The 20,599-nt window shown below is 41.0% G+C and overlaps 1 protein-coding gene across 5 annotated transcripts in view; it reads right to left on the bottom strand.

The window, feature by feature from the left end:
• LOC130699270 (excitatory amino acid transporter 3-like) overlaps positions 1-20,260 on the bottom strand; it is a 28,269-nt gene extending 8,009 nt beyond the window's left edge. Inside the window, exons 1-2 of one of the 5 annotated variants that reach the window (XM_057521601.2) lie at positions 20,112-20,260; positions 2,847-2,951 (exon numbers count right to left, since the gene is read on the bottom strand). In XM_057521601.2, the coding sequence (XP_057377584.1) occupies positions 2,847-2,951; positions 20,112-20,158 (152 nt within the window). In that variant the 5' untranslated portion in view covers positions 20,159-20,260. Of the gene's footprint in view, positions 1-19; positions 271-2,846; positions 2,952-4,737; positions 4,853-20,111 lie in introns of those variants that run through there. The other 4 variants (XM_059496190.1, XM_059496191.1, XM_059496189.1 and 1 more) reach the window with 4 other exon arrangements.
• Between the last annotated feature and the right edge of the window lie 339 nt (positions 20,261-20,599).

The raw sequence follows: 20,599 nt of genomic DNA, 5'->3' as shown, positions 1-20,599 counted from the left end.
ACAAATGATTGAAGCTTACGCCACAGCTTGAGCTATCGTGCTGTTGCACCTCTGCCAAGTGCGTGCGGCGCATTGGCGTGCAACTCCGCACGAATCGCGTACGACCGACATGCAGCGTTCGGCCATAGCGGCCGGTCGCGATCGAGTTTCGTCTTCTACCGTCACTTTGGTCGCCGCACCATCATCCGCCGCGGCCGCTCCGGCTGACCACGAAGCTGCACGCGCTTCATTCCGTTCGCTCGTGACTTTCGTCATATTTTTCTCCAATTCTTTTGTTTTTTTCGAGCGTGTTGTTGTTCAAATGTGTGTTTTTCGCTAATTCAAACCGCAGCCGGTAACACACAAAAAAAAAGGGGAAGAAAATCCGAAACACTTGGCAACACTTGTGATCGCAAATGGAAGCAATAAAATTGAAAGGCCGGAGCACCTGTCTCCTTTCAATGTGCGTGTGTGTATACGGGGGTGGTTATAAGGAACGATCTGATTGTGTAAGTGTGTGTGTAGACACGAGATCGAGCACGATTTGCTGACCGAACTTTGTTAAAGAGGCACGAGCGACTGAGCGCCACTGGTTGACGCTGTCGTCGACTTATAACAAACGAGTAGCGGGCATTCAAAGCCGACCGGGAATAAACGGCGTATATAGACAACTATATACGAAACAAGACTCTTGTGTGATGGTATAAGAGGAAGCCTGCTAACAACTGCCGTTGTCGCCTGTTCGTTTGCCCGCCCATCGCTTCTTTTTTCTCTCTCTCTCTCTTTTTCGCTGCCCAGACATCATTTCCCGCTTTGATCCCCCACTCCGCGTGATTATCCCGGCAACTCCTTTGTTGTTATATATTCTGTAGCGCTCTCAAATAATCCAGGACTCTTGTTTCTTGCTTCTATTTCAATCCGTCTCAAATTGCACCCCACCCTACGAGTCGCTTCATGTATCTCATGCAAAAAGGTCTCGTTTTTTTTTTTTTTTTTAACTCTCGTAATGTTCTTTTTCAATTTAAACACACATACGAGCGGGGGAATGAAAGCTCATTTTTTTCTTTTGCCCTAAAAAATTAAAGCTCATTGGAGTAACGAGATTAGATGGGTCCTACTATCCAAACGGCCGAGTATTTTCATACGACACTCATTAGAAACAACCACCCTAGCATGAACTCCTACAAGTTTTCTCTCGCTCTCTCTCTCTCTCTCTCTCTCTCTCTCTCTCTCCCTCTAGACTTGCACACATCCTTAATTCATTTGAATCGCATTTCGGAAAAAAATAATTTCAACATGTGAGACACAACGAATGCGAAACGATGACACGCATCGTTCATTGATAACAATAAATGGCCCTCGTTGTTTTAACGACCTGTAGTTAAGAAAAGCAAAAACGGAATGATGATTTGATTCAATCAAAAATTTCATTTTCTCCGGCTTGATGGAAAGAATAATTATCATCCAGCGATCCATCGCTTATGGGCACCAAATGAAATGACAAAAAGGAATTTAGACGTCCTATCGCTTAAAGGCCACGGGCCATTCCTGATGTCAGAGGGGGGGGGGCTATACACGTAATAATCTCTCGTTCGGTGGCTTTACTCCATTAATGAGGAGGCGCTGGGTAGCTAAAAACGATAGGGAGGGTAGGCAGCAACGAGCTCTTAATGGTCGCACAATTCGTCAACTGTAAGCGGAACGACGGAAAGCTCCGTCTCTCTATAAAGACTATAAAAATAGTTTGTGGGGCTGTTGCGGGTGGCGACATAGAGATGTATATCCTGCCTCTGTCGGCTAGGAAAGGAAAAAAAAAAGAAAATGCTCGGGCTAGAAGCGAATGAAGGACGCACGAACGGACAAAGTTGGAAAGAAAAAAAAAAGAAAGAGAAAAGTGTGTAGAGAAGGAGAGAGAGGAATGATCATCCAAGCATCCACTTCCCTCTTGGGAGCAGGCACCGACATCATTGACACCAATTGAGCAACAGTTCGTTATAAATGTGGCCTATATAAATATATACACACTGTACATCTTGAGGAAAAAAAAAAAAAAAAAAAACCAAACAAAAAAAATGGCTCTGTTTCTCTGCCCACTCGTTCGAAAAATTGAGTTGGCTTCAATGATGTCATATAAATAGTAGGGGGAAAAAAAGGGGGGGGGGGGGTAGCCGTTTCTCGACTTGTGTGGCGCACTGCCTTGAGCACACTTACGTAATGGGCCTTATGGATATAATCTATTCAGCTTAGACCTATATACAAGATGTAAGATCAACACACGATCCGTTACGAACATCCGACCACGTTCAACTGTCAATTAACTTTCAAGTGAACAACTGATGAGGCCAGCCTGCATTTTTTCTGAATGACCAATCATCATTTTTTTTTTCCTTCCTCCAGTTTAAATTGAACGCGTTTCACGAGTGGGCCGAAATAATTATTCATGCAAAAAATCAAAAATAATAAAACAATAGTTTTTAAAAGCAACGACATTTCTTGGATTTAAAGGCTATTGTTTTTTTTGTTTTGTTTTTTTAAATTTTGGTGGGGGGCCTTTTATTTACTATCGTAGCTAAAGAAAAAAAAAATGAGACCCTAACGCCTGACGAAAAAAATGTATCTCTTCTGGGAGGACGGGGGGAGGACTGTGATTGAAATATTGGCACGTTGCTCGGCTCTGAACCTCATCTGTTCGTTCCGGCGCTCATTGGGCCGGAACACGGCAGTGAGGCGACGGGACCTAATCCATCAATTCGACGGCTATCAACAGACTAAGGATATACGGAAACATCACTTAAACCAAAGAAGAGAGAAGGGGGGTGGGATAATAAAAGAAGGAAATGCGAGAGAAAGAAAGAAAGAAAACGTACCGGACGTGCTGCACTTGATTTTGCGGCCGATCCGGATTGAAGACGGCGTGCCAGGCTCGGCCTTTGCCCGACGACTCCCCCGGATGGTGAGACTCGGACGACTGCCTGTTGTTCATTATCACGACGTTTGGCGTGCGGAAGGGACGCGACGCACGTTGTGATAAAGACAAATAGAAGAAAGCAGAGAGAAAGAAGAGACCCGAAGTTCCCCAACGCGTGTAAAGACACCGGAGAGGCGACAACATGGTTACCATGGATACCGACAGAGAAAAATAAAATAAAAGAAAGACAAGTATACAGATGAGCTCTCTACGTTATTTGAATTCAGACCACCGGTTGTCACGGTGTCGACAGACAAAAAGGACTAAAAACAACAACAACAACAAAAAACGTTTGGGCCGTCATGTCATCATAGATGGCCGTTAATCAAACGAAACTCATTAGTCTGTGCCAAATAAAAAAGGAGGGGAAAAAAAAAAAACAGGAATGTTGATGGTGTGTTTCCCTATTTGAATCTACGAAAAATGGCATCGACTTGCGCGTCCCATCACAGCAACTCTATTCGCATTGATTAAGCCGATAAGATAAGAGCCCCGAGAAACCCACGATGCTTAATCAGTGAGACTCGGAAGCTATTCCAGTTGTTGGAAATAAAACAGTTGGTAACAGCTCTTGGCTGTTCCTCCCCCTTTTTATTCAATGAAAAGCTACATCAAACAAACAAAACAAAAAAAATCTATTCTTTTTTCTGCCTTTTTCTGTTTTTGTGAATGCAGATCTTGTTTTTTTGGCTCGCATTCAATTGTTTGCAAGAAGACTTTGAAACGTTCCAAAGTCTCTCGTTTGTTTCCCGTATAAATCGCTGCAACGGTTGCGGATGCGCTCGTAGAAAATTCTCGTACATTATGAACGAACAGATATGCAAAAAAAAAAAAAAAAGACCTTTCCACTAGTTTCGGTTCTCTGAGAATCGGAACGTTTGCATCTGTTTCTGCTGCTGAGCGCAGTATTTTTAGTTGCCCGGACCCTCGTTCAAAAACGATCGCCGGGTCGAGGAAGCCGCAAAAACAAAAATGTCAAACAAGCAGTTCAAAAAAGAAACGCGTGAAACATTGCCGTCCATCAGCCAATGCCCTCTACATTCCTTTACAGCACAGCAATAAGAAACCGTGAACATATTTCAAAAGGTTCAAACTCGTTAAAAAACAAAACAAATAGACACACGTCCCAATAGTTTCAACGTCCTTTTTCGGACTTTTGTTTCGCATGTTCGAATTATAACATTAAGCAATGATGAAATATCTAACAATGCACAGAACCTAAGCAAAAGCTATGGCTCTAATGCATTTGAAATGGCTAAAAAGTTAAACTGACAAACGTTTCTGCCGTTTTGTTTTTATCATATTAGCATTTGCAAATGGTTCGATTAATGAAACGCATTTTAATATTGATGGGTGGCAACGATATCTCTCGATCCTGAAAGGGGGGGGGGGGCAAATTGCGTCGGTCGTAGAGAAACTAGCGTTGCCATAGAATTTATTGATTCTTTCCTGTCGGCTACGATCGTGACTATATAGGCCCCGTGTCAAGGAACGTACACAACAAAACAATATTGAAAAACGCTTCTTCTACAAGTGATTTCAATTCGTGACGAGAAAAAAAAAAAAAAAAAAAATCCCAGTTTGCCACCGGCTGTTTGTGTTGTTGTTCGACACCCAACTGTTGGATCGTGAGGCTCAACACACGCGTACACACCGTACCATTACGTGACAGGTGTTTTCTCTTGTGCTCAAAACACACAACAACAAAAAATAGCAAGCAAAAAAAAAAAAAAAACCCACCACAAAGCGTAAACAAAATGGCGTGAAAAATAAAAATGATGAGACAACACCTGCCCTCGTGACAAACGGACGACTCCCGGAGGCAGCACTTGACACAATAACCGTCGCTGTCAAATGGTAACACGAAGCTTAATTTTTTTTTTCGTTTCTTTTTGGTGCGGTTAGAAAACAAACGAAATTCTTGGACACAAAACCGGACCACGCGTCGGTCAATCAGAGACTGATGACGGTCAACCGGTTCCAAGGTTGACGGCCAAAAGGGAAAGCGGAGAGCAGAGAAGAAAAAAAGAGGCTGAGGGGCGTGACGATCGCTTCCAGCATCAAACGACGCGACCCCACATCGTTTACATCTCTCTGCTTCAAATCTTTCTTTTTTTTTTTTTTTTTGTTACGTCAAGGGTTGCCAAAATCCCAAACTATTGATAAATATTTCAAATCAAATAAATAATAATAATAAAAAAAAAAAGATATTGGAAACTTTGTTTAGCGGGGAGAGGCCAATGCAAAGAACGTATCACGCTCGCGAGTGTGAATGCACAAAGTAGGAAAAACTGAAGCGGTTAATGACGTCATGACAGGCAGTCCCGCCACATTTCGCACACATGAAACATGCCGATGCAGACATTTTTACGTCACATAGAAACAAGAGCTTTAAATCCATTTCTCGTTTTTTTTTTCTTTTTAAAGAGGAAAAAAACAAAAAAAAACAAAAGAAGATTGTGCACTCTAGCGGCAGACGTCTTCACCGCGATTCAAAAACTTATTTCCATTAAAAAAAAGAAAAAAAAATGGGGTGGAATTCAAAAGAGGCAACGTCAAGAGAGAGCGGGAGATTTCAAGCAAATAATAATAAAAAAAAAAAAAAAAAAAGACTTTTCATCCTACGGTATTGTCAATGTTGACTATTTCATCCAGCTGACTAGAGGACCTTCAAATAAATCCCGTGGCACGGTCTATGCGGGACTTCCAAGACGGGCACTCGTTCCTTCCAGCCATTGAACGCCCAATAGCTTTTTTGATTAGTGGGGCTCATGAAAAGAGCAGCGGCTCTGCCGTCATAAATGCAAGCGTGCAGGAACACCCAAGCCTCGTCTTCTTTTAAATACTATTTACTTATCTGCTTGGGGGAGAACTAGCAAAGCTCCGAAACGAAAAAAAAAAAAAAAAATGAAAGACAACAAGAAGATGCTACGAGCTTTTCGATACTCCCGGCCAGCCCTATGGCGTCATTTGCTAGGCCCCGTCCATTTAAACATTAGCTACAGTCTGTCGATAATTTACGATTTCTTTTCAAGAAAACAACTACTACTGTTGAGGGTCTTTCATTCTTTGATTTCTCCCAACATTTTAACGATCAACAAGAAAAGGCACAGCACAACAAATGAATGGACAAGTAAAGGTTCATGCTTGGCAAAATGGGATTCTTTTGTCACACATCAATCGAGAATGGGAAAACTGCAAACGCGGTTTGAATCGGCGCACATATTCCGTCAAACTGAGCCACTTTTTTTTTTTTCTCTCTTTTAACGACGTGAAACAAAATGCGTGGCAAGGACATCCATCATCTTTCTTTCCTTCAGGCTCCGATCAATGACGTGAAGCTGCAAGCGCAGCACATCTTGACGACGATCTGATTATTTTACAATAAATATTTAAAAAAAAAAAAAAAGGGGGGGGGGGAAAGTCTATCGATCGATAATGGCGAATCGCCAGTTGGATTTTGTGTCTCCATTTCAAAGAAGAAAAAATATTTCAACACAGAAACCGATGGTCGGAGTAGCAAAAAAAAAAAATCAAGCGGTGGAAAGGCAAGAGGCTCTTCAAACAATAGGGATTTATTTGACTCTTGTTCTTTTGCAGTATGATGTAAATTCGCGAACTGGACCAACAAGAGAAGTATGTCACGGACCCTGTAAGCCGTAAAGTAAGTCTGGAGGAAGCTCAAATCAAATAGGATCGCAAGAGCGCCGATGCCTTGTTACAGATACACGTAGCTGATGGCCGTTCAACAAGCCAGGATAAATACGACCGGCAGCCATCTATTAGCGCAATCCTCATCGCCAGGGGTAATTCAGGAATTTAAGCTTTTGTCGTATTCATGTCAACAAAACCTCGAATCAAGAATAAAATCAAGTCACGAAGCGCTTAGAGTTTGCCAATGTCAAGACAATTGCCCTCTCGTTGCCCTGTGTACGTAAACATCAGGAGAGGCATAATCGTCTACTAACTAGCTCGGGTCCTGCTCAGTTATGACGTCATTTCGAACAAACCCATGGGAAACTAAACAATGAACATGATGCGAAAAAATTCAAACGACCCAACGAAATCAAGTCCTCCCTAAAATCTTTGATTCACAATTGATCAACAAACATCGAAAGGCTTTCACCAACGGCTTGTGCCAAAAGGCTTACCTATAAGGCAACAAACAGGTAGGATGGAGCTCCAATTCGAACATCCGATTGACTCCATTTGGAATTTAAAATGTCTACTCAGTACAAAGCTATCGATAGCGAATTGCGTACACCAATCAAACCGGAAAATAGAACTCAGGTTAACCAAATGGCTGCCAAACGCTTCCATGCAGTTAAAGAGAACGTCGAAAGACGGTTACTAATTAAAAGCGATCCCCCCAACCCTGCAATCGAACCGCACCGACCAAACAAAGAGGAAAATGTCAAGCAGGAGACACTCGAATCGACGTATGCCAACGACACACGAGGTGGTGGAACACAGGAACACAAACGAAAGTTTCACTTGGATATGAAAGTCAACGGTCAACCGGTTACCATGACAATCGATTCCGGCTGTCACATTTCGATGATCGGTCGCCTCATTTGGAACCAACTCGGCCAACCGATGCTGGAACCGGTACCCACAACAGACTCGTGGATAACAGCTACGGGCGCTAAACTAGCCATCATGGGCAAATTCACAAGCCAAGTGCAATACGCTGGCAAAACATTTCACCTGCCGCTCTTCGTGTCTGAACAACCGAACGTGGCCAGTTTGCTGGGCAGATCTTGGTTCCCTGCGCTCCACTTGGACTGGAATCAAATTTTCAATTGCGACAACGTCTCTCGATATCAACCCGAGTCCTACAAACAACGTCAGCTGGTCTCGCAAATGGCAAACACGTTCGCTACGCATCACTATTTCATCGCTGTTAAAGTGGAAGGAATCAAAATCCCAATGATGCTGGACACGGGCGCTACGGTGTCCGTCATTAGCGAGGCGACCTGGGAAAAATTGGGAAAACCTTTGCTGAAACCTTTTGCCATGCCGATCTTGGACGCTGCTAAAAAGGTGGTCCCATCGAAGGGCGTGTGCATGGTCAAAGCGGAATACAACGGAAGGGAAGGTGTCCTCCCATTGATCGTCACGACGGCTAAATGCGAATCGATTCTCGGCACTAATTGGTTCAAAACGATGCAATTCAACTTTAATTCGGTTTTTTTGAACGTGTCATTCTACACACGAAGCGTCGTGAGTCGACAAGATGTGTGAATAGTCCCGAAAAGGGATTGTTTTTAAGCATTTCATTGGATCACGTTGAGAACTGTCGAAACTTGCAGACTTGTAATTTGCATTTGAATTGGAAAAAATAAAATAGATTTTGTTATCTTAATACATTATTGTGTTATCTTTAATGGAGCTGTGATTTTCAAATGAGAAAATCGTAATAGGGATAAAATTTGATCGTCGCCGAAAGATCGGGAGCACTGGCGCGACGCGATCGGATTACCTAATCACGTCTAAAGAAGAGCCGGAAGGACGAGCCTTTTAATTTACGAGGAAATCGATAATCTTTTCTCTGATAATAGCTTAAAAATATATTTCAGCCGAAATTCTATAGCGACTGAATACGGGCTGATAAAAAGCGTACTTTTAATCCTCGGGGATGAGATACACACACACACACACACACACAAAAAAGAAAAAAAAGAAAAAAGAAATCAAGTAGCGGAGTTTCGATTTCAGCACACAACTTTTGAAGAATTGTAGAATGTTGCCGTTGTTAAACTCTTGAGCCACGGGAATTAAATATATAAAAAAAAAAGTTTCATCACATTGCCATACAACTTGAATGGATGTAAAATAGAGAACGCTTTGAGAGCAGACCACTCGATCGTAAACGACGCGCACACAATCAAAGTTAGAGGCCAATTTTTACGCGCGAAATGAAGACGATCTAAACGGGCAATTTGTAAGATAGATCAAAGTATATGGTCATACACGGGGTAACCTAGACAATCAATCTTGTTTAATAACATTGCTGCTCAGCAACTAGCTTCTAATTTCCTGTCATGTAGTCCCTCCCGACGCCCAGTCTCTTATTGGACATTTAGTCAAACCAACAGACTATACGCCACATATCAATCAAGGATTTCTTCTCCTAAAATCTGAAATTTCTAGTCCCCTTGTCTTCTTGTCTGTCATCTTGTCGGAAGACGAAAGAGAAAATGGCATGAAAGACACTGCACAAACAGAAAAGAGATTCAACAGAAACCGTGAATCGTTTTCATATGGAGAGTCGTCGTTCATCTCCGTTGAAAACTCATCCATCCCTTCCACACACACACACACACACACACACTATCTATACTGTTTATTATATGTATATATATACGGTATATATTATACAGTATAGATAAACAGACGAAGAGATGATAAAGACGTCTCGAGGAAATAAGCAAGAATAAACAGATAAAAGTCATCGCTTTGCTTGGCTGATTTCCGCAACAACAAACTCTATCCCACCCTACTCTCTCGCGTTTCAATCTCCTTTTTTTTTCCTTAAAGAAAACTCTACAAACGATCCATGGAGAGGGCGTCAACTTTCTTTTGTCCACAAAAAGCCTCTTCGAAAAAAAAAAAAAAAAAAAAAAAAATTTGAAAAGACAACCGTCCATTTTTGAATGACATTGAACGTCGTAACAAAAACAAACAAACAAAAAAAAAGCCAGACGTTCGAACGCCGTATTAAGATAAAAAAAAAACAATCGAAGAAGAAGTTGATTAAACTTTGTCTATCCCCCCCCCCCTGCGCGCGTTCAAAAGCGATCAACGTCCATTTCAGTCAAAGATGTGGCGTTGACAAGGAGACGCTGCTCGTCTTGCATACACTCAACAGTCACCGCTATTCATGAGAGTAATCACGAAGAACATTAAGGGGAGCAGACTTGATCATCTCATTAAAAGATATATTTCCTGTGTTGTGAACAGAGCTGTCCCTCAATCTCTCCGCCACTGCCAACCGATATTACATCCGGATGAAACACCGCGCGCTCCAATCAAGCCCCTTCCCTTTTATATATATTGCTCCATCCGCATCACAATGGCCGCCCACCCCCTCGTTCCGCATCATCACCCACCGCCCTCCACGATGTTTATGTATAGAAAAAATAAAGCCCATTCTTTTTTTTTTTGATGGGCACAAATCATGAAAAAAACATATCAACAAAAGAGGACAGAGTATTAATAACTGTCTATTCGGTTATTGAGATTTCTTGGACAAACGAACGTGACGCTCCGTGCTGATAACGAGATTCCTCCACCCCCCCCCCTTGAAAAAAAAAAAAAATGGGTAATTGAGGTAAACGTGCATTCGAAAGCACCTGACGACACATTCTAAGATTGTCGCCCTTTTTTTTTTTTTTTTTATCGAGACAAACCAGAGGCAACGAGCCTTGTTACAATCAGCTGAGTTGGTCTTTTTCCCACTATCATATTCTCTTTTCTGAGGGTTTCCAAAGAAAGAAAGAAAAATTGGGAGAATGGCAAACGGAAGGAGAAAATAAAAAGGAACACAAAGAGACTCGCCAAGTTATTGATGAACAATAGGAAAAAAAAAAGAGGAACAAAAGAGCTTGGCTTTTTCCCTGTATGCACATATGTAGAGGAAAAGGAACCTGATGGCCTTGACAGGTTCTTTTTGGTCTCTAACGAGCTTTCTGCTCCGGCCGTTCCCTTAGCCGCTTGTTTGTCTTTTATTCTACAGCTTTGTAAACGCGCACACTGTCTCGTACCTCGTTTTTTTTTTTTTTTTTCGTGAGCACGATGTAAAAGAAAAAAAAAATGCTCAGCACCAAAGAAAAAAAAAAAAAAAAAAAGATTTATGATTTACATCCATCCAATTTTTAGAGGTAGCACACATCAATACCCGATTAACTAGCGTATAGTTTCACACACAATTTCAAGTTGATGAAACGGCTCACCAGGGCAAAAGAAGAGCATCTCATTTTCTGCTAGCGTGCACCTGAGTGATTACAATCAATGCAAATTGCTTCGTATATCGCAGCGCTAAGCAACGCAAACCATATACATACGCTTCTTTTTTTTTTTTTTTTTTTTTCTTCAAGTGTTCCTACGTTGTTACCATGACCGCAATCATATTGCTTTGATAAATGTTAACCTGTTTTGGACGTTGCCATGACAATCCTACTTTAACTACAAGCCTTTCTTCTTCGTCCCTACGCGACGATCCTCTTTTGAATGCTAGACAAATAGACGAACATATTGCGGACAGGTCAAACAGCCAAACCAAAGTCTTTGGGATCGCAATGATTGAGACGCATCTGATTTTCTTTTTTTTTTTTTTTTTTTTTTTTTTTTTTTTGTTGGGGGAGGGGAGAGAGTTTGAATTGCTGTCTACGTACAAATATCCATGTCAACAGAGACGATGGGACGTGCGAGCCCATACGTAAATACATTAGAGATTCGATTCACACACACACATATGGATCGCAAGAGAGCGTCATCGATCTTGTGTCTTCAATAATATTTCCCCCCAGGTCAGCAAAGACTAACTTGTCCATCCATCTTTTTTTTCCCCCGTTTTTCTTTTGTTCTTCCTATTATTGGCCATCGACGTTTCTCGCCCTCCCCCCCCCCCTTCCCCAAGAAAACTGACGACAACGCAGGCGCTGATTGTCTTGCCGAAAGATGTCAAAAACGATACCATCAAGTCAAAAATCCTCGTGATGCTAATACTTTGGTTTGCGCTTGCCAAAGAGTGACAATGACCGATGACACTGTCGATCACGAGAACAACAGAGACAGCAAAAAAACAAGGAATATAATAAGCCACGATGACGACAAACGATGCCTATCGAAGCTAATAAGATGTAACAAAGACTTTTAATTGTTTTTTTTTCCAACGAAGACGTTGTCATCAAGGGTTGGGACGATCGGGGATATCAAATATGTCTTGTCCGAAAAACAATGTGGCAAAATGAATCAACTAAAAATTGAAAATAGTGATAAGTTTTTTGTTATATGGAAAGAGTTTTTGAAAGAAAAAAAAAGGAAATAATCCAGACAGTGTACGCAGAATTCTAAATACGGTTTGATGTGGTGAATCCTGGTGGATTTTGACGCTCGGCTATTTACATCACATAAGCCACTACAATTGCGTTTTCTTTTAGCGGCACACATTTGATAAGACATTGGCCCGCGATGGCTCATTGCCCAAATGAAAAGGCGAACGCCAGAAACGGTATATTGAGTTAGATTTCAATAGTTTTCCCTCTGATGTCTCCACACACACACACATTCTATCTCGACGTATTTATTCTTCATCTCTTTTTTTTTCCCCATTCTTCATCCTTCCCTCTCTCTGCCGCTCAATAAAAACTGGCTTATTTCGCGCGATTTCCGCATTTACATAAGACTATATCTGTGAGCACTTGCTTGTTCCCTCAGCCTATATATTGCTTTCCTTCTTCTTTTATTCCATCCGGGATTTATTTACTGATACGTCAACTAGCTCACTGTAGTTTTATTCACTTAGGTCCTCCACTCTCGTTTTATTTGCAAACGTAAACGAAAAAGAAACCCACAAAAAAGCCTAAACCACACGTACGAGTTTAAAACAATTCAAACAAGCAGAAAATCTTTCGGTAGAAAACAAAAAGATAAATCACTGCGCCCGATCAATTAAGCTCCGGTGAACGAGTGGTGATTATAGTGTAGATATAGTGTTACTCGCTATCGCCCCGATCAAATGACAAACGTTAGGTCCAATACGCTGTAATGGATATAACATACCAACTGGCAACGTATTGACTAAAGAATATTATGATGATCTTCGGAGGGTTTTTTTTAAAAAAAAAAAAAAAAAAACTGAAAACAAAAGAAGTGGAATATGAATAATGGCGTATGGCTTGTATAAAGAAATGCGGAGGGGAACAAGCAAAAAAAAAAAAAAAAAAAAAAAAAAAAAATTTTGGGGAATTGAACCGTAGCAAAGACTCGGGGGCATCCAATTTCATACACGAGTATCTCGCGTAATAGAAGGCGAACCGGGCGTATCATAATCCTTCACGTGTGCAGTAATAATAACGAAGACGCTGTTTGCTACAAAAGGTCTCGAATGGACGCTGCTGAAAGAAAAGACGCCAATATGAAAGAAGACTCGAGAGGTGGAGGTTGGCAAGGCAAAAGCATCCAGGCCTGAATAAAGCGTTGCATACCGAATAATACCGGAAACAAAAACAAAAACAAAAAAACTTTTGCTCATTTGTAAACGCGTACGTGGTTCACGTTTTACTTTGTTTACTTCGCATCCCGATCTCGGACAAAGCCAAAACACGTCTTATGTCTTTTCGTTGTTGATAAAGTTTTCTACACAACACCCAATTTTTGTTGGCTTCATCGCGGTAATCTCCACTCCCTTCTACGGATCTAATAATCTCCAGCGGGAGCAGAGAAAATACGTAGCTCACGACAAGGAAGGTATACTAATAAGCGAACAAAGTCGGACTACGACGTGCCAATCAATGTGAACATTAACAATACACACCTACTCGCGCAAATAGCCATAACAAAAACGCATTAAAGCCCTTTAAATTGACATCGTTTTATTTGGCCCTGTGCATCTGGCGCAAGCAAACAAAAAAAAAAATCGAAATACGATCAGTTGATCATCGTAAAAAGAGAAGCTTTTTTTTTTTTAAGAATTGTTTTAGTGTTCTCTATAAGAACAGACGGCTCGGTTATTGACGATGAAGGCGCCCAAGTGATGACCAGAGTTTGCTCAGACTCTTTTAGGCGAATCACCAAGGAGACACAAGGAGTCTACGGTGAACGACAACTATAGAGAGAAAGCTTTTATCAAGGCATAAGCTCTACTATACTACCAAGATTCGTACGCAGCACACAAGGGCAATTGAAGAGGATTCCGCTAGAAACTCTGACGACCGTATTTCGGCCTCTGATGCCTTTATCAACACTCAACAGCACGGTAAGAGGCTCCCGCTTTACACAGACATTTCCACATCAAAAAAAAAAAAAAAAAGGAGAGAAAAATGTTTAGATTTTTTTTTTCCAAAATCAGGATGAACTGCGCAAAGCAAAAAAAAAAAAAAAAAAAAAGTGAAACTCTAGCTCAGCTACTAGAGAGTACGTTATATAAGACGCGAAATAAAGAATGATTATCCATATCGGTAAAGCTGGCCGTTGTTATGGGCCTCTTTCGCTATTTGCCCGGTACCCATCGTCGTTCCATCTTTCTGTCGGGTTCAATAAGGAACAATAAAAAAAAAAACCCAAACTCCATGACGTTTGCTAGCCGCTTGACCGACCAGCTCAAACCTCTCCATCTTTTCTCTAGGGCTATACACTCACATCATTGATGGAACCCATCCCCGCGAAAAAAAAAAAAAAAAATCTATTATGGAAATTCAATTTCTTTTTTTAAGGGCTTATGCCAAATGAGTTAAAAAGCATCGCCTTTCGACGTGATGATGAAAAAGATCCTTCCAACTATTTGAAAGACGCATCGGCCATTATACATCTACGTGTGAATGGGTAATAAGAAAACGAGTGCATATCAGATTGACGCGTGGCAAAAGTGGATGACTTTTCTCATGAATCCTTTGAAACGAAAAGCAACAAAAAGAAAAAATCGATCGTTAATCGAACTGAATACGGTTATATGGGTGAAATGTATAGGACAAAAAAAGGCCAATAGGAAAACCACCATCAGCAATTTTTCTTTTTTTTTTTGTATATTCAAACTGTCACTCTTTTTCAATCGTTGAAAAATCGTGTCGCTTTTTATCCTCTTGCAATTCAAGTTTGAAGAGAATCGAAAAAAAAGGAAGAATGGTACCACCAAGCCAGAGGCTGATGGAGCACACAGGGCCTTAAGGTCCAGACAGTTTTTTCCCAAGTCTTGTTTCTGACGATAAAAGCTGAGACGAGTTTCTCTTGCTTAAATCAGGCTGAAGAAACAAGAAAGAGTCTGCATAAAAGATGCATCACGCAGCAAGCAAAACGCGCTAAGGGGAAGACGAAAAAAAAAAAAAAAGGGGGGGGGGGGGGGGGGGGGTCTTATATCTACGAGTATGCTAGACTGGACATCGATCTGATCTGACCAAAAGAGAGAGCCTCAATACACACGTTTAGGCTAACAGCAGCCAGCCAGCCAACCAAAAAGAAGAGTATAAGTATATGTATGGACAAACGAACACTCGCCGAATCGGGCAAAAGAAAAAGAGATTCTAGTAATACTTTTCTTCTTCAAATAAAAATACAATAGAATCAGACTAAGGATAATATAGTCCAAACATTGTCGACAAACGAATCCAAAAGATTACAATATACAAATATCTTTTAGTCCATCACATTCTATCGACAGCGAGGAATAATATAAGTGGGTTATACTCATATTTTCCATTGGATCTCTTTTCTTTAATAGATGTCTAGCTGACTATTTACGTGCACGGTGATTTTCATTCGCAGAGACCACAGCTAAAACTCAACATTTAAAACGAAAATTAAAGTTTCAAGAAACCCTTAAAAAAAGGATGTGAAAATGGTTGGACGCAAAAAAAAATAATTCAATAATCAAAGAAGCAGATTGTTCCCGTATTGCAACGACGTTTAGCGGACAAGTTGAAATCCAATCAAGATCGAAAGAGTTTTGTCAATCTGCAGGCCATGATCCATAAGATATTACGCACAGAGCAATCCTTCTAGAAATTGCAGCAGAAAAGCAAGCAGAAAAGGCATTGCAAAGACATAATAAGTAATCGTCTTTCATAGGCCGGAGCATTAATAGATGAATAAAAAAAAGAAAGGATCGATATACTCGAAAAAGTGGACCATAGGATTTTCGACATCCCCAAAGGATAACAGAATTAACTTCCCAATCAAAGTACAAAGATACAACACACACAAAAAAAATGGCTACTAGTAACAGAGGTTCAGTTACTACTATTCTAATCTCTCTCTCTCTCTCTTTGGGGCTATTAAGGATTGAAAGATGAGTACCGGCCTTCAAAACCCACAGTGGCTCTCCACCATGGATTGCCAATCCCAATGGACTGCATAAATGAGAACGCGATCCGAAAGTCCTACTTCGGATTTTCAAGCTTAACAACATAAAGGACACACGTCTTTAAATTGAACGTAAAAATCACGAAAACGAACGGTGGGACGAAGTGACAAAATTCGACAGTTCATTTGGTGAGCTAATTTTGCATGAATGGTTTTTGGGGGCGATACAGAATTTAGGGACGCAACAGGGCGGTTTGAATCCGTTATCAATCACGACGTGATTGCTTCTCGTCATATCCTGTCACACCTGTACGTAACGAGCAAATGGGTGGTACTTGAAATCTTTCCCTGTCAAACGTACAAATTGCGCCATTGGACAAGATGAGTTCTTTTCATGCAAAAACTTCAAGAGTATCGACCCAGTTGGTGTAGCAACGATTCACGCACGAAACGATGGCGTTGCTGATGCAAAATGAAAAGAAAAGCAAAGTCATTCATCCCTTGTTATCATCGCTAGAAAAAGTGCTGTTTCAACATAAAAGCGCGTTAATAGAATAAAACTTCGAGAGCTTTTGCTACTCCTTAAGGGAAAAAAAAGTATAAGATACTTTTGGAGGGTGAGCAGCTGATGACGAGAGTTTCTTCAAGAGTCTCTTCTCAAAAAAAAAAAAAAAAAAAGAAAAAAAAGAAAAAAGAAAAAAAAAAAAAAATTCAATGAAATCGAAGCCATCAAAGTTGGTTTCTGCGACAAGCAAAGGATATTTGGCGACACGTTTTTGGACTCGCTTCCTCATACAACAATAGGGATAACCATCCCGAATTTAATCACAATATCATTTCCTGTTTTCTATGTGAACACAATCGCGTTCAATATTCCTGCAATTCAATGAAGAATTTCAATTCAATCGAAATGAAAAAAAAAAAAAAGAACGGCTACAGCGATGGAATATACAGTGGATATGAAGCAAACACGATTTCCCTTTTTCTCTTGTTCCTACCCAATCCCTAGTGCCAACAAAGACGATATACACTATCTCTCTAAGCACTTGAAAAGGTGAGCAAACGTCGTGAGTTATCGTTCCAGAGCTTCCCTTTTTTTTCCCCCTCGGCTCTTTTTATTTCTTTCGAGCAATCAAACTTGAGCTTCGTCTTCTTTTTTAAATTGTCAAAACCAAATCAATAGATTCATGAAAGAAATTGGTCTTTTATTTTATTTTGTGAAAAAAAAATAAATTAGAAATAAATTTGCAACAGAATCTCAAGTTGAACGCCTTTCGCTCGTTGATTTCATTAGATCCGCCGGAATTTGAAAACATTAATCACAAGAAAAACTTGGCCTCGATGAACAATCCCCCTCCGCTTCGTGTACCAGTCATCTCCGCCTGTCGTATTTGCATCACCACCATATCTATCATACGGCGGAGTGGGGGGACACAAACACTGGACTTTGAAGCTATTTATCATCCATCTGGCTTAGAAATTTCTGCTTCGCCCTCCCCGACTTTCACCCCATTATACAAACGCTTTCTGGAGAGTACAGGAAAATCACGCGCGACATTTGCATACGCTCTAGTCCCCTCCGGAGACATTTCATTTATTAACGGACGGTGTAAGACAGCTGTTGGGATATAGAAAGCGATGTAGACAAGGCCCGAGTTGTAACCGTTGAAAAGACCCCAATGAATTCTGACAACACACATATGTCTCGTCTTTTGTTTCACAAGCGGTTCACGAGGGTTGACAATAGACCACGACATCACAAAACGTCAGACGCACACACACACACACGCTTTTAGCCCGTTCAAATGATTCCCTCCTTTTCTTTTAAAAAGACGTCCACAAATGCACGGGTACAAGAGCTCGCAGCCACTAAGAACAGAAGCAAAATGCTACCGTGCGAAAAAAAAAAAGGGAAAAATCGCTACAACTCGCAATCTGGGCACCACATACATATATCGACTTGAATGCCTTGGGGTTTTAACGTTTCACGCAAGTCACGGTCCATTTTGTATCAGCCCAAGCTTAAATAGTTGCGCGACGCCATCAGTAGACAGAATATAGACGCTACTCTATTTTTGTTCCTTGTCTTTAACACTATCCCCCTTCTTTTTTTTTTTTTTTTTTTTTTATTGGACGGTTTTATCAGGGCGAACATGGTCGATTGAACTTGGCTTCTTTGGGTCTTTTAGCGCAGTCACTAAACACGAAAGGCTATCATGGGAAAGAGACAAACGCATAAATGCATGCAGTTACTCGGACGCATCTATGGGATTGATAGCTTTTGACACGGTCCCCATTGCAGCTCTTGTCGGCGATGCCCCGCTATCAAAAAAGACTTTTCAACTGAATAACAGCAATAGAACAAAGATAAGAAAATAAGGAAAAGGAAATTAAAAAGACGCGCAATGATTGTCAATATCGAATCCCTCCCTACCTAATAAAATGATTGGCGAGTTCGTAAACATGGATATTGCATAACAAGAGCGTTACGTGGAATGTAGTCGGGTCTTTTTAAGGAACGTTGGGGTGGTGGTGTACACGTGAAACGTCCTCGATTCAAATTAGATTGACGAAGAAGTGCACTTCAATTGTTCCACATACGGAATTGCAATCGACTGAAAAACGAGAGGGGATCTCTTTCTTTGTGCATATTGGAGGAATCCGTGACAGTATTGAATCACATGAAAATGAAGGAGGAAAATTGCGACTCTTAATGCCACCTTCCTAGCGTTCCGTCTCATCATCGTCACGCAAGCTGCGTGACTATTTGCAGCGGAAATCAACGTCCGTCAGGCGAACGTAATCGCGTCAACCGTATTGTCGATCAGCTTTGGGGAGCTGCGGGCACGATGCCAAAAACGAACAAAAAAAAAAAGGTATTTTCTTTTTTTTTCTTCGTTTATCAAGAAAAAAAAAAGAAATTGATGCGATATAGTGACAATATAGCAAAAGAGAGGACGACAACAATGTGATGACCCGAAAAAACAAATAAATAAAACAGGAAAAAAATGGAAGGCTTGCCGAAATATCCCGTAGGGGGTCCTCACTCAGTAATTTTTACGTTACCATGCCACGTAACACGCATAGCATATGTTGTAAAAAGCACACGATCGGTCATCGAGGTCGACCCGTGCCAACGGGACCGCAAATGGCTGGATCAAGCCACTAAGGTCAGCTAATGTCCTAACAGCAATCCTTGTCTATTCCTATCTTGATTACAAGAAATTCCCAATGAAGTAAACAACCCGCACGTAGGGCCCCAAAACAAAACCTGACGGGAAATGAAATCAAACACCTAACATACAAGAAAAAAAAAGAGCGAAAAGCTTCTGATTTGATGTTCGCCAGAGCGCATCAAATGGTATATAGCAGAGAGTGATAGCACTGCTATACAGAGTCAGAGTTGCATACGACAAAATCGAATGATGGATGCTGATCCAATCGCGGCTTGAACACGAGCCGTCTATACACATTATACCATTATACCAAAGAGTTTTAAGAGTATACCGGGCTCTCAAGAGGAAATGAAGAAGCCGGATTTCGTTGACGATATTATTTCCAGGTTTTTTTTTTTTGCGGGGGGGGGGGAGTAACAAAAGTTTCTCAATTATCTCGTGAAACGTTGCCTGAAGGAGATGATGGGGCAGCTTATAGAACGCAAACAAAATGAATCAGCAAAACGAAAAGAATGTTCTACTCGTCTATGAGTAAATGGCCGCGTCATGACGACGCTCGCAATCAAAAATCTCCACGAAAACGCATAATAATAATAGATTCTCTGCTTAAACAAGTGGCCTATTCTTCAATTCTTGACGCGAATCACAAACAAAACGCATCAATCCCGAAAAAAAAAAAAGTGCGAGACGACCAACTGTGATGTTAAGTGATGGACATCACTTTCCTCTTTGTAGCTCAACAAAACACCCCAATTTCCGCGACGCGCATTTAGTCGGCCGTCAACACGTCCATCACGAGATTTAACAGACCAAGTCATCCGAAAAGCGAAAGAATCATAAAAACGGAACAACGCTTAAATGTCCCTCACGTCGCATGATTCTTAACTGATGGCAAAAAAAAAAAAACATCGCAAAAATCGAACGAAACTAAAAATAAAAAAGAAGATATGTAAATATTTTGGACTTACAGTAAGCGATCGCCAGGTCCAGGTGCCGGAGATTCAGAGCCTTCCATGGTAGATTGCACAAATGACGTTTCGATATTGGCGTTGCAGTGGTGACTATGAAATTCACGAAAAGTCAAAGCTTTTTTCTTCCAAGTTTATGAGACTTTTTTTTCCCCCTTTGGGCAAGGAGAACGACGATGTGTAGAGAAAACTTCAGAAGAGGAAGCCTCCCAAAAGGGAAGAGACGACGTACGCGAGCTGACACAACGGCACGACGCAACAAATGCGCGCTAGGTAACGAGTGAACGAAGCAGCCCTGGCAGCCGGATGCAAATGAGTCCCATTCCTTGCTGGTCCTCCACCCTTTATTCAAGATTGATCACCTGCAGTTGAAGAGTGGTATTTAGTAAAGAAATAGGTAAAAAAAAAAAAAAAAGTATAGATATAAAAAGAAAGAGGGAAAGGCAGCGAATTGTGCGTGTTTTCTTTTTTAAATGGATGTAGGAATT

Source organism: Daphnia carinata, chromosome 7, assembly GCF_022539665.2.
Source record: "Daphnia carinata strain CSIRO-1 chromosome 7, CSIRO_AGI_Dcar_HiC_V3, whole genome shotgun sequence".
NCBI lineage: Eukaryota > Metazoa > Arthropoda > Branchiopoda > Diplostraca > Daphniidae > Daphnia > Daphnia carinata.
Note: the sequence above shows the minus strand (reverse complement) of the source record. Positions and strands in the feature narration are given on the sequence as shown.